Source organism: Notolepis coatsorum (genome assembly GCF_963971535.1).
Source record: "Notolepis coatsorum genome assembly, chromosome: 1".
NCBI classification, from domain to species: Eukaryota; Metazoa; Chordata; class Actinopteri; order Aulopiformes; family Paralepididae; genus Notolepis; species Notolepis coatsorum.
The window spans coordinates 155,219,875-155,235,345 of record NC_140165.1 but is presented as its reverse complement, the minus strand read 5'-3'; the positions used below and the strand labels follow the sequence as shown (position 1 = coordinate 155,235,345).

Below are 15,471 nucleotides of genomic sequence, written 5' to 3'. Positions count from 1 at the left end.
GACCCGTCCATTACGCGTCTATTGAATGCCATTAGTGGACAATGGGGAGGGGTTCGCCTTTGTTGATGTTGCCTTTTGTCAACCCCTCCCAAAAAATGTAATTAAGTGAGCTTAACCGAGAAGAAAAGACCAGTTTAGACAACACTTGCAACCTTCCAGATAAAGAAAGGTACAGCAGACAGTCCACTGATGTGACATTTTCTATTAAAATGTCATTATTCCTATATTCCATATTCTGTCCAGAGAATGGCATCCATTGGATGCGGCTCCAGCGCCATGAAGCCAGATTGACGTCTGCACCGAAAGTCATCGTGCTTCCTAAACTTCAGTTTCATTTAGAGCTGCAGTCTTTAGGCTTGTTAGAAGGATACATTTATATTATATCAGGAGGATACATGTTTGTCTATGGTTTTGTGTGATGTGACGTGTTTATCTGAGATGAGATTAACGTTAGGTTATGGCTATAACCAAGTTCTGTTAGTTAGGGGTGACGCTTGGCATCACCTACTGCACTCCCTCGCGTACGTGCGCGCGTACTGAATAACATTCCACAAATATACCTTTAATACCAGTATTAGTCTGACCACACCCCTCATCAGCTTACCTTCATAAGCAGGTGTGTGGTCACCTGCTCTCCTCCTTCCCAAGCTTTCACCACAAGGTGAGGTCAAGGGCTGCAGCGGCCGTCTGATGCCAAGAGTCACCCCTAACTAACAGAACTTGGTTATAGCCATAACCTAACGTTCTGTTTCGTTAAGGGGCTCTGCTTGGCATCACCTACTGCACAAGGGAGGCCAAGCGGAGCCGCTGGCTGACAAATACACCCCGCTGACAGCCCCCCACAACCATCAGAACAGGGAGGGCCGAGCCCCCCCGACCCCCCCTAATGGAGGGCATCCCCCCTATTAGGGGCTTCACGGGAGGGCGACGGACCCGACCGTGCGAAGAGGCACTCAAGCAACCCAACGCACAGGGTGAGCAGACCGTGGCTTGACCCCACGACTACACCCACGCACAACCCGCATGCCACCCGGGAACGAACGTAGGAACAACCTCGTCACTGCCCCCAGAATCACGGGGTCAAGGGCAAACCCAACCCCGTGGCAAGGCCGTAGCAGCGGAGCGCGAAGGAAGACCCAGACCCACCAAAAGGACTGGACTCCCTGGAATGGGGGCCCGGAGAAGGCCATGATGCCAGCATCAAGACCCCACCAGGGGGGCACCTAGTGACCCCGCCCCCCACATCGCCAGCGTATTCGGACAAAGGCCCCTCAGCCGAGCGGGCCCTGTCCTCCCCAACAGCACACCGCCTGGAACACAGGCCCTGCAACAGGCAGACAGCATGGTCATAACACACAAGAGTTAACCAACGGAAACAGGCAGTGCACCGGGGAAAAAGACCAGGCAACAGGCTGTCAACCCAAGCCTGGAAAACTGCGGACGAGGCAGGCGCCAGAAAGGACAGCTGAAAACAGCCGCCCCGGCGGAAGGGGCGTATGCTGGCGTTGTCGCATAACCAAGCTTTTAAACAGCACGTCAGAAGTGGGATCCATAGACCACTCAGCCCCTGACAGCTGCCCACAGAAAAAGCCCATACGATCGGCAGACGTCATGAACGTGCAGGGGCACCCTCAACCGGAGAACCGGGAGTTGACACTGCAGCAACACACCAGAGAACCAACCACCCAGGCATCACCCCATGCAACGGTTGGTCCCATAACCCCACAGGAAAGAAACCCCAAAACACATCTGCGGCACCGCCGCAGCCCGCGTTCCGGTTCCCAACAGGGCTATCCCGGGCCTACGGGTCAACGAGCATCACCCCGGACCGGGCCCGGTGATACGGGGAGCACAGGGTCCCCCGAGGAGGTTAAAACCCACCCAACAGGCCCCTCAGCGCCAAAACGCAAGAGAAGAGCGTAAAAATGGAAGACCAGCCCCAGCACCCCGCACTCGGTATTCCCAGGAGGTCACCCAACCAAGTACCAACCAAGACCAACCCGTACAGCGGCCGAGATCCGACGAGATCGGGCGCGTACAGGTCGGCACGGCCGTAAGCCATTACGACAGTGCAGAATACAACGCACCCAACAAGGGTCCCATAACGCTCAACCCTGTGACACCCGGATCGACCTAGCATTTTTCCCCCTGAAAAAACCCCAAGTCCCTCAGGGTACCAGAACAGCAGATCTGCATCCCCAGCGGACAACGGGTGCAACTGATCTGGACCAGCGCGACCAGAACCAGTCCCGTGCCCTAATCACGCCGACCTGCCAACCCCAGGAGAAGGGGCAGATATGCGCGTTTGATCCCAACACAAAAAAGAAGGCGCCACCCAGACGTGTCGGTATGAACCGCGTCCGGTGGCCCACCCCTAGGGCGTGAGACCCTTCCCCATATGTCCAGACCCATTCCGTCATCATCCCCTGACATGAACGGGAACCCATCGACAACACACAGGATGTCGGAAGAGGAAAAACCCCCATCCCAATTGAATTGAAACGCTGTTTCACTCAAGCAAACAAGGCGCGCTAGTCAGCCAATGGCCCAAAAGCACATCCTGAGCCAGCACTATGTGTGCGTTTGGACATACCCACATCAACAATAGGCCGTTTAGACCACCATATTGAATCCCCAAGACGCCCAGGGAAACGACAAGAGGGGCGAGATGCAATCAACTCCATGAATGAATGAATGAAAAAATTTACCCAACAGACTGCAGTACAGGAATACACACAATAGGATAAGGGGAGGCAGACCTGAGAAAGACGTTAGTCTTGTTTCCATCAGGGACCCTCATTTCCAATCCATCAAGACACATTCAACTCTTTATAAAAATAAAGAAAAGGCATCACCCGTATGACCCAACTGCACAGCTGGGAGTAAAAACCCTGTTTATCACATGATTTTAATCCAGTCACTCCTTTTAATCAGAGTGTAAGACCAGACCCTCCCAGAAACACCTTCCCACATGAGACTACGGTCAAGAAAAAAGATATGTAAACTGTGAGACACGTGACCAATAGACTCAAGTTTGACACATAAACCGGGCGCAGCAGGCCCGTAAGCCCTGCGCCCAACCTCGACATCTTTAAGACACCAGCTCATGGAAGGCGTCGCCATAGCAACAACGCTACAACGGGCGGGGAAAAAACCCACCGGATCCTGTCATAACAGGAGTCGGTAGAATACCCCTCCCCCCCCCCCCCCCCCCCTGTCAAGCACTGGCTTGGCCCTGACTGGCTCAGCAGAAAAGATCAAAAATCCCCTAAACCAATCAAGTGGGAAAGGAGGGGTTTATTCGACACCCCCTCCCGAAAACACACCCTTTATCCCTACACACAGAACACAACCGTAGCCATCTTGAAAAACCTCCGGTAGAAAAACAATGCATAGCATAAGCTAATACAATGCCTGCTACCCACAAAAAGTGTAAAAGGTTTTACAACAAAACATAAGTCGCCTGTGCGTGAATCCTATACCCGTTGCCTATGTCATACATAGGAAAAAACGCAGAACGAGAGTAACGGCTAGGCCGTGAAAAAGTGTGCGTACGAGCATTACTGCAACTAAACAACACAGCATTGTGAAAACACATATACTTAGTTAAAGCAATGGAATAACACCAGTTCTAATTGCATGTGGAGCATCAAGCTAAATAGAACCTATTACCGAGTGTAAGTTGCAGACCTTGCTTAACCTCGTAACACAACACAACTCACCCCCCAACGTAAACAGGGTAGATCCATATATACACAACCCCACCATATGATTTGTTTGAAGAAACACACAGTTTGTTCGGCCAAAACACAGTCCCCCTTATGTCGGGGAACTTTTTTTATTAAATAATAAAGTTTAAGGCACAAAATCATAGAGGGGCCGGGAAGGGTGTAGGAGAGGGGATACAGAGGGGAAAAAGTCACTCCTAACGGCGTCTGCCACCTCGCGCCGCTCGAGTCTTGCCACCCCGGGGAGCCCCGGAGGGACGGTAGGTTACAGTCTGCTGGACACGACGTTCCCTACCGTCTCCTCCGGTCTGGGATGGGCCGGCGGTGGCCGAAGCGCCGTTTCGTCCCCTGGCCCTCTTGGCAGGGCCAGCAGCGGCGGCGGAGGCAGTGGTAGCGGCGACGGAGACAGCTCGACGTCGCGGAAGCCTTCTGCCCCCACCGGCAAGGACGGGAGGCGGAAAATGGGGTTGGAGGACGGATCTCTCCTCTGCCATCTCTCTGCATGTTGAGGTCATCAATTGCAGGGCCTTCCCGAACAGGCCAGCGTCGGAGAGGGCGGCCGTCAGAAGAGGGGCTCTCTTCTTCTCTGGCACACGGGCCTGCTCCAGCCAAAGGTGACGCTGGCCCAGGGTGGCCAGGGCGCGCACTTTCCCCATGGCTATGGCCAGCACCTGGGAAAGGTGCAGGACAGCTCCCGCAGCCTGGGTGATCTGATCGCATTTTACCTCGTTCAGATCCGTGCCGCCCGTCATTATCCCCGATACAAATCTAGCCAGGTGGGCGATGTTAGACGCCGCAGCCAGCGATTGTGTACCAGCGATGAATGACTGGTCACCCCAATAAGCCAATTGCCTAGCCGACTTCCCCTGGAGGACCGGCTTGCATAGGGGTTCCCACACCATATCCGGACAGAGGAGCGCGGCCATCGGATTGTCAAGCCGAGGCACGCCCTCCCCCATACCGTTGACTAACCCCGACACCCGCGTAACTGGTACGTAGGCGGGAGTTAGTCCCATGATGTTGGACACCGCCTGACCCCGACGAACATAGGCCCCCATCGATGGGAAAAATGGGTAGACAACGTCCACCCCTCTCACTGGGGGACGCTGCCAGGGATGGCCTATGAGGTCATCAGGGACAGGTGCAGGCAATGGCAGCGGCAGCGGCACACCGTTTGCGGTGGCGGCTACCGCCATGAGCTCGGGAAACAAGGCCCGCAGTTCCCCCTGCGAACCTTCCTCCACCGACCCCGCATCCCTCGCATACAGCAGGCTGCGACTGGTCAAGGAGCCACAATCCGATGCGGCCGACAGTAGGGCATCCTGCTGATGAGGCCAAGGTGGTTCCTCGACATCCTCGAACAAGGCGCCCCATGGAGCCATTTCTCCCCCCTCCGGGGTCTCCGGAGGAGGGATACTCTCCTCCACGGGACCATCATACAAGAATCCGTCCGCCTCTTCCATGAAGTCCTCAGTTTCCATCATAAATCCAGAGTCGGACGCATCCTCGCTGGTCTCCAGCAGCTCCCCAAACCCAGGCCGTTCGCGTTTGCACGCCACCATCTTGCGACGCGAGCGAGCAGACGCGAAAAGTTTGCGTCGCAAATCCTCCGGCTCCAAAACAATCCCCCGTTCATCAACGGCCGATTCCCCAGAACCAGAGGAACCAGAGTCGAGATCAGGCCATCGCCGGAGCGACGGCACCGAACCCTCGGCTCGTCGGTGAGGAAAACTATCCACCGGCAGTCTCCCGGGCTGGGTCGGCAACCACGAGAGTGGCAACAGCCCAGCACCGAAGCGCACGACGGAGGCGGGAATGGAGAACCGGTGGTGAAGAGTAGGTCTAGCGCAGGGGTGGCCAACCAGTCAGAGACTAAGAGCCACAAAAAATGACTGTGGTACCACAAAGAGCCACACCATATACCAGCGTTTCTCAACCTTTTTTTTCAGTCACGGCACCCTTCATGTGTTTATAGGTCTCACCCTCTGGCCTCTGAAGTTGCTAATGTCTTTTTTATTTGGGCCTCACAGGGTTAAAAGTACCCTGTGAGACCCACGGTTGCAAAATTACAAAATCACTTTTAGCCATTTAAAAAAATAATGTTTATTTAAAAAATGTTAAAGGGGAACTATTTTACTATTTCTTTCACTATTTGGGCACTTTTACACAATTCCTGTGAGTCTATGGAACACCTAGGTTTTTTTTTTTTTAAATGCATTGTTTTGTATTTCTAATCAAGTACTAAAAACCGCATTTTTCTACCTCAAACCGTTTTGAGGCTGGGCTCCAACCACTGTGTGGCCTGGTGCCAACTGCCACATCAACTGCCACATTATTATGCAGCTGAGAAATCTCTGACATCACAGATATGCACATTTTCAGATGACTCAGTTCAGTGAGGGTGAATATTGTGAGAGGAGAATTGGAAGAATTCGCCAATATGAGAATTAAAGACATATATCCTATTAATATAAGTCCACATAGCTAAGAAACAATGGTAAACACTGAAAAAAGCAATTTATAAGATAGTTCCCCTTTAAGCACATGTATAGTCAATTGGTCCTGTTGTTCAGCCTCACAATGCTATTTGATAGTAAATGTGTTTATATGTCCCACCCTCTGGCCTCTGAAGTTGCTAATTTCTTTTTAATTTGGGCCTCACAGGGTTAACCTCTAAAGCCCGAGATATACAGTAAAAGTGTATATTTTCAGCATTATGTTTGTTTACCAATTATTTTAACTGTTATTAGTGAAATATAAGATTATAGAAATCTCAGGGCATTGAGTCGGAAACCGGCGCATATTGACAGGAGGAAGTGGCACAGCCAAAAGTGAGTGTAGTCTTTTGAAGGAAGAGACTCAGGGCTTTCAAATTTCGAAAAACTACCCTACCCAGCCCCTGTCAATCATCTGACTTCTGGATTTACTTTTTAATTTCTCTTATTTTTTGGGATTATCTCCCACAAACCTGAACGTTATTGCCATAAAACAGAACGCAGTTAGTTTCTCTACCTTTCTGTGAACGTCTTGCAAAAAACGGTGTTGCAATATGATGAAGAATGGTGGAGAAATTTACATTATAAAAAAGATGGCAGAATTCAGTACTGTATCTACAAAACCTTCTGTTTAATCATCTTCCCTTTATTCATTTGCTTAGATTTTTCAGGTCTGGTCAATTTTAGCATGGTGTTATTTACAGTCAAAGATATATATTTTTTTTAAATAGAATTGATATTCTCCTTTGGTTCATTACAATTTACTCAAGCCTAGTAACAGACACACTATTTCTGACACTGATCCATATATGTCCCTAGATTCAGATACCAAGAACATGCAAATGGACCATTTAAAAAAAAATTGTAAATGTTTATTCTACGTCCTTATGGAATGAGTGACATAAAAAAAAAAAGTAAAAAAAAAAATAAAAAATTAAAAAAAAAATTAAAAAAATCTTTTTTTTTTATTTTTTTTTATGGATGGAAGAGCCGCACATTGACGGGCAAAGAGCCGCATGCGGCTCGCGAGCCGCGGGTTGGCCACCCCTGGTCTAGCGGGTCTACTCTCCGCAGAATACATTATGACCCAAACCTTTTCTTATACAACAAAGTGAGAGAAGAAAAGATTAAGCACAATGTAAACCAGTCACAACTCTTTTCAACTAACAACACGTCAAGTGGGGTACTACCGAAGGCACTTCCTTGTGGTGAAAGCGAGAAGGAGGAGAGCAGGTGACCACACACCTGCTTATGAAGGTAAGCTGATGAGGGGTGTGGTCAGACTAATACTGGTATTAAAGGTATATTTGTGGAATGTTATTCAGTACGCGTGCACGTACGCGAGGGAGTGCAGTAGGTGATGCCAAGCAGAGCCCCTTAACGAAACAGAACTAGAATCAGATTGGTGATCCAAACTTAAAACAAAAGGGTCATCAAAATAGTAGTCAGCGTGACTGAGCTCTTGATAAAAAGACTACAGTAATTCTAGACAATAGGTAAATAGTACTTTTTAAAGAGACAGAGAGAGAGATGAGCTGTACCTTAGAACCAGAACGTTACATTAGCCTAAATAACGTTAGCCGCTACCGTGAAAGCCAGTGAGTGAGATAAGAAGGAGTAGGAAGAGAGAGCACCATAAGTAGCTATGACTAGGTTAATACTTAAATGCATTTCAGATGTAGCCTACCTGGTGGCGTTCGTTCTGCGGCAAAAACTTCCTGAGATATATCCACACATGTCCTGCTCACACCTGTTTTCCTTCCTTGGGCGACTTGCCTGGATTAGGCTGAGGTCCTTCTGTCCTGATTAATGTTTTGTCTATAGCAGCAGTTCTCAAACTACGGGTTGCGACCCAAAGTGGGGTCACGGGTAGGTGACAGTGGGGTTGCGCATTGGCAACAAAAACATTTATAAAATAAATCTCAGATTGAGTTTTCCACCTGGAAGCTGTTTGTATTTGCCATGTCTCACCCCTTCATCAACGAAGGCCGACACAGTATTCCAATACACATCTCACTACATCATGCGCATATATATAATCGCGGGTGCCATGTCTCATCTTTTGTGTGTAACCTTGACACTCGCAATGGATAGGTTTGTTGTCAGAAGCACGGATTTTCCTTGCAGACAAAAACAACCCATTGGCAAAGAAATGTGCTGATAATGAATGGCTGACAAAGCTGGCATATCTAGCCGAGATCTTTGACCGCCTTAATGATTTGAATCTGAGACAACAAGGTCCGGACACAGACCTGTTTGGACTCACAGCTAAGGATAATCAGCGGAGATTTTGGGGTATTTACTCAGCTTGATGGCTTTTTGGAGGAACAGAATGTTGCAAAACATTATTTGAAGCCCATCATCTGTAGCCACATAGAAGGGCTCATTGAACTATTTCGGAACTATTACATGGAGAGCACGGACAATTTGGACAACTGGATCCTAGATCCGTTCATTACGCATGACGCAACGGGCCTCCCACTGTCTGAGCAGGAGGTGCAAATTGATCTTTCGTGTGATGAGAAAGTCAAGTTCACTGGAAACTACTGCAGTGCAGATTTCAATAACACAGACAATTCTAAGTAAAAGGCACATGTTTATTTTGGTAGTTGACCTGTCTTTGTCTTTATAGGTGTATTATACCTTTGAATAAAATGTAAATGGTCTGCTCTGTTCTGGGTCCCACTCAGATAGCATAGCATACAGCTAAACAAATGGTCTACTCACTGGGGTTGAACAGGAGGAGAAACTTGAGGCAAGCCATCTCTCGGCGGTCCACCTGTAGCGCATGCAGCCTCCCAGCCAACTCCTGGCCCCTCTGGACCAGGCCTGACAGAGTCCCCTCTGCCTGGGATATGATGGATGACAGTTCAATCTGAAAACACACAACACACATTTTATGTAAATACTTTATTAGCAGCTCTAATCTGAAATTTGAAAATTAAATCTTGTGTTCCATTTTGAATCAATACAGGATGTGATTTGTTCTGTATTTTCATCCCACCCGCATTCCACAAAGACCTGCCCTACTCTGCCTCTGATTGGCTAGTACGACACGTGTTGCCTTCGTTGGTTAGGTTTAGGCGTGAGGAGTGAGATGGGGAAATCATGGGGAACATGTCTACCACCAATACTCCACCACCACTGAAGCAAAGAACGTGTGCGGAAATACAGCAGTGAGTGGGAAGAATGAAACGACAGACTCAGTGAAAATGAACAAAACCAACTGTAAGATCAGTGAATGTTTTCGGGGGCGCCGCGGCGCAGCCTGGCAGACATTAGACGGCATGCCTCAGGAGAGAAACAGTCTTGTAATGTCTGAACCCAGAAGAATCAAGCAGCAGTGTCAGAGGTCTTCACACCTCAAGCATCTCCTGAGACTGATACGGTAATGACTTTTTAATCCCTTCTATGATGGGACATCGTGTTCTGATCAATTAGACTCCCTATCTGGTCGTGTTTACTAGCAAATAGATGTCAATGAATCACATGTCAAGAGACTGATTTTCTTGTTACCTGCCCTATAAACCTGGGCCCCTGATGTGGGCATGGATCCTTTAGGCTATATTGTATACTATAATAATATTGAGTTTGTTTTGGATTTAAGCCAAATAAATAAACGTTTATTTGATATATTATTCAATATAAATATAGTGCCCATGTGAAGAAAATAAACTACTTTGTTATACGCTCAACCAATCTGGAAAATTGCATTATTCAATACTAATAGATTAACAGAAAATAAAAATAAAAAAATAAAGAAAAGAAAACATTTCCACTTAAAAATATTTTTTTCTCAGGTTGAAGTTCTCAGATGATTTACTAGGGGGGAGTGGCAGCCCAATATCAGAGTGACCAGATCATCTCCATTGTCGCAAATTTGTGGGCCATTGCAGACGTACCTCAAAATGGTTGCATCCAGTGCTGTGGGTATTACACTTCTTTTGAACAACTAGGGTTAACTCATTCATCAAATTGTCCATGTCAGAGTCTCCAGATAACCCCCAAATCTTTCTGAAAGTACAATTATAACTTTCTAAAATTAGAATTGTATTTCTTAAAATGGAACTTAGATAGTTGTGATCGTGTATCATGTAGAAGTACTAGAGTACTCTTAAGCCCGACGGGTCCGGTACTTATGTCATAAATCAATCTCTCCAGACTGTATGACATAATGTTGTGTTTTTTTTCTCCAAATGTAGCCAAGAGTAAAGACCCTAATCCTGTCAAAACAGCAGTCATAGTGTATATTTTCAACAATACGTTTGTTTACCAATAGCTTAAAGTGTTATTAACTCAATGGCCGCCAACAATGATTATATACATGTTTGGCCGACAACCGTTGAACGCCAACCACGTCGTTATTTGATCGTTATTTCTTTTATTCGATATTTCTATTCATTACAGGCACACGGACTCGGGGTTAACATGGGGAATCATCCTGAGAATGTCAAAGTGCAATACCGGCCGCATCCAGCTAGACGGCGGTATCGAGCACCCTTTGTAACCTTGTATCTTGGCCTGTGGAACGGCCAAATGTCTGGGGTTTCATTTTTCCTTGTCGGGCGAGGCGAACGGTTCTCCCGGTTCCATTGAAGCGCGTCAAATATCCCGATCCATATGTTGTGGTGGATTATGCCATGGACCAAATGGACATTGGATGTACCAGATGGCGATCAAACAATTGGAATATTATTTTTGGAATACTCCCGATCACAGGTAAGGACGATTTGACGTACATTTTAGCTTGATCCTGCAATGCTTTTATACCGATCGGGCTGATAAGCGTTTTAGTGTTCAATGTCTTTAGTCTGTGCGTATGCAAGGGAACATTTATGCGCATGCGCGGAAGCGCGCGCGCCCGGGAGCGCGTGTGCATGTGGCGTCATTAAAACACAGTGCAACCAGCCTTGAAATCAGCAACGCACCCCTGCTGACAATCAAATAATCAGAAACGACCCCCCCCCCCTTTCATGCATTCATGATGGAACATAATACCTATGATATAGATTTGATTTCGGAATAATAGCGTATACAGGCAAGAAACAGCAACGATTTGACGTATACAGCTATAACCATACTTATATTCACCACGGTATAACACGGGAACGTATGGATGGAAAAATTCATTCTTTTTCACATATTGAACGATAGATAGGTGATGTCAAATGGGCCATAGTATTGTATCCATAGCTATAATATAGAATATAGTTATAGCTCTACAAACAACAACAACAACTCCTATCTTTTAAAGCGTGGCAGTGCTAGAGCGGGCCCCCGTCTAATTCCCGGCGGTCAATGAGTTAATGAAATATCAGTTTAGGAATTGTGTTCATAAACCAGGGAATTTCGACCGGAAATAAACGAGAGCAACCATTATGCTCAGTCATTATGATGAAGGAAAGACAGGGCTTTCAATGAGCGTCGGAATTTCTAAAAACGACCCTACCCAGCCCAAGCCAGCTACTGTACAGCAAATGACTTGTGGGTGATTTCTTTTTTATTTCTCTTATTTCTCTGGATTATCAACCACAAAACTGAACGTTATTGGCATAGATTGGAGCGCACCAATCTACCTTCTGTGAACGTTTAGCAAGAATCCGCGTTGCAAACAGATTCAAAATATCCATTATAAGAAACGAACTGTACTTACAGTCGATTTCATTCACGGTTCTTGCTGCACGCCTGGTGATACTAAATCCAAATTGAACTCTGCCATTGGAACAAGTAGGCCTAGATTTGGCCCGATCCATAGATGTGCAACTTGGCTATAATGTCATTTATAGGCCTGATATTCGGTAGCACTTTATAATAACACCCTGTTATAATACATGTATAAGGTATTTGTAGATAATGAACTAATCATGAACAAACCATTTATATACATTCATAAATGATTATTAAATCATTTATAACTATATTTGTATAGCATTTACAGATTAGTTCTACATTATTTATAACTCATTATCAACATATACTTGATTTGTTCATAATGTTGTTTAATGTGTAGTAACACATTTGTAGATGCTTTGAAAAATGGATATGAAAAAACAACTATACTGTATCTCCATTTATTTTTCATGTTCAATAAATGATTTGTTAAGACATTCATAAAACATCTATAAATCATTTGCAGATGCTATCGTGGGGGCCAATCTGAAGTGAAGCCTATTCATCATTAACAAATGTCTAATACAGTTAATTATTTGTTAACTTTTTCATCACATGTTACAAATGTTGTAGACAGCTTTCGGATACACCCTTCTTTGTCATCAAACAGTGACAGAATTAGGACTAAAGATAAATGCAATTGTATTAACATATAAAATACATGTGCATGACATACAGTGTAACTTGAGGGGCACTAGGACCCAGGAGTACCCTGGCCAGGTAGAGTATCTAGAGAGGAAGTCTCACGAGAGTGAGACTTGACTTCATGTGTGTTGCCGTCTGTTTGAATGGAAGCACGATACATGCAGAACCAAGTTATCCGTGCTGCTCCTGCCCCACGCTTTTAATAAGGTATGAGCAGTTTAAACACATTTTTTGTTGGTAAATCTATTCCACCATTTCCGACCTACAAACAAGTACAACTCTTATATGTTGTGTAGACGTACTTGATGTGGTCGGGCGCTAACGTTACATTTGTTCCTAACGTGTGCTCAGTATATTGCGGTATGTGATGATGACACGACACACAAGAGTAATAATTATTTGTATTTTCAGGCTGTATCGGCACCTATACAGTCTGAAAATACAAATAATTATTACCCTTGTGTGTCGTGTCATCATCACATACCGCAATATACTGAGCACACATTAGGAACAAATGTAACGTTAGCGCCCGACCACATCAAGTACGTCTACACAACATATAAGCGACTTACAAGTTCTGTACGACAAGACAGCAAGAAGGGTACAACTCTATCAGCTGAGTAACAATGTTTATCAAAGTGTTGCGTACTTCAAAATGATGTACACAGTATTATTCAGTTAAAAGATCCTACCCTCTCTGCTGTTAATACAATTGCATTTATCTTTAGTCCTAATTCTGTCACTGTTTGATGTCACAAAGAAGGGTGTATCCGAAAGCTGTCTACAACATTTGTAACATGTGATGAAAAAGTTAACAAATAATTAACTGTATTAGACATTTGTTAATGATGAATAGGCTTCACTTCAGATTGGTCCCCACAATAGCATCTGCAAATGATTTATAGATGTATTATGAATGTCTTAACAAATCATTTGTTGAACATGAAAAATAAATGGAGATACAGTATAGTCGTTTTTTCATATCCATTTGTCAAAGCATCTACAAATGTGTTACTACACATTAAACAACATTATTTAATGATGAACAAATCAAGTACAAACAATGTTGATAATGAGTTATAAATAATGTAGAACTAATCTGTAAATGTTATACAAATATAGTTATAAATGATTTAATAATAATTTATGAATGTATATAAATGGTTTGTTCATGATTAGTTCATTATCTACAAATACCTTATAAATGTATTATAACAGGGTGTTATTATAAAGTGCTACCTGATATTCTATATTCTATAATAATATTTTAAATTGCATGTGTCCGGATGGCAGAATTCAGTACTGTATCTTCTGTTTAATAATCTTCCCTTTATTCATTTGCTTAGATTTTTTGTACACGTGATCTCAAGAAGGTGCTGAACGAGCTCAGTGGCATGTCTGGTCATTTTTAGCATGGTGTTATTCACTGTCAAAGATACAAAGACAAATCATAATTTATATTCTCCTTTGTTTCATCACAATTTACTCAAGCCTATAACAGACACAATATTTCTGACATTACATTACATTCCCTGAGATCCATGTCCCTAGATACCTAGAACATGAAATGGACATTGTAGAAGTGGAGCAATCTTCCATTTACTTAGGTATGTGTTTTTAGGCAAATTTTCAGAAAATAGGGCTAGGCTTAACAGGTTTTACTCAAGTAGAATTTTGAAGGACTTCTACTTTTACCAGAGTATTATTTTAACTGGGTATTTCGACTTTTACTTAAGTAAATTAACTGTGTACTTCCACCACTGTCCAAAATGGTGGTCAGAAGCAGACAAAGATAATTACATTGTCTCTATAAATCAAAAATCAAATATAGGGCTGCACTGACACCAGATCATTTGGTCACCCTGAACTCTGACTAGAACAATGTGATTTGATGACCGTTAGGCCTAGTTCCAAAAGGAGCTTATATAACTCACTTCACCATTGGACGCAATGCTATTGAGCGGCCATGGCCCTCAGGGTCCACATTTTTGACACTGAAGATGATCAGATCACTATGTAAGGGATAATCCTTGTAAGGGATAATCAACGAGTAGGTGTGCGTTAAATGGTTTTAAGGCACAAGGTGGAGAACCTCAGCAAAGTGCCTTAAAACCATTTAACGCACACCTACAAGTTGATTATTCCGCTTACCATGGTTTTATTTGCCAACTATATAAAATAACAGCTGTGCTCTTTAACGTTGCTATGGCAGGTTGGGTGAATTTAGAAAGGTGATTAAACTTGAGCAAAGCTATGTGTGCAATCAGAAAAGAGTATTCACCCAGACCATGGTAGAAATATATATAAAACTGACTCAATGCTATCAGGCAGCCAATTCCTTTTTAAAATCATTGCTGTGGTATTCAGGGACCAAATATGCGTATTTCTTTTCTTCTATTTTACTATTATGGAAAGCCAAATTTTACACTTGTATCGCCAAGTACACAAGTCTTCAGCTGAACCTCCTCACCATAAGAGAACATTGAATTTCAGCGTTATACATTCACACTGCTCCCACTGCTACTGTAACTAGCCAGCAATATGGGGAGCTGATCCCAGTGGATGTTTCCACAAGCCTGAACTCCCATAGAAATGCACCATTTCCCCTTCTAACTATAATAACAAACTAACCAACAGCAACAATTGGAGGCTCTGAGATGTTTCAAACAACCAGGGAGAACCAGGCATGTGGATCACTGTTTGAGCCTGTTGACTTGGTCAAACACAAAGTCTTTGATACAGGAAAACTATTAATCAGCATTGTATTTATATAAGCTATTAAGTGTCAGTAATTCAAATTTAAAAAACAATCTGCATTTATATATATTTAAATAATATATATATATATATTATTTTTATAAAAAAAAAATTATGATAACTCTGAAAACAGTAACATTGTTGTTAAAGAATAATAGTGTATAATATGTGCTAAT

General features: G+C 44.4%; 1 protein-coding gene across 1 annotated transcript in view; it reads right to left on the bottom strand.

Moving 5' to 3' along the window:
- Positions 1 to 15,471, bottom strand: part of nr5a1b (nuclear receptor subfamily 5, group A, member 1b) — a gene marked incomplete at both ends in the record, with an annotated part of 28,779 nt that overhangs the window by 894 nt on the left and 12,414 nt on the right. The window contains one exon of the mRNA XM_084327423.1: positions 8,951 to 9,098. Coding sequence (XP_084183549.1) covers positions 8,951 to 9,098 — 148 coding nt within the window. The remainder of the gene's footprint in view (positions 1 to 8,950; positions 9,099 to 15,471) is intronic.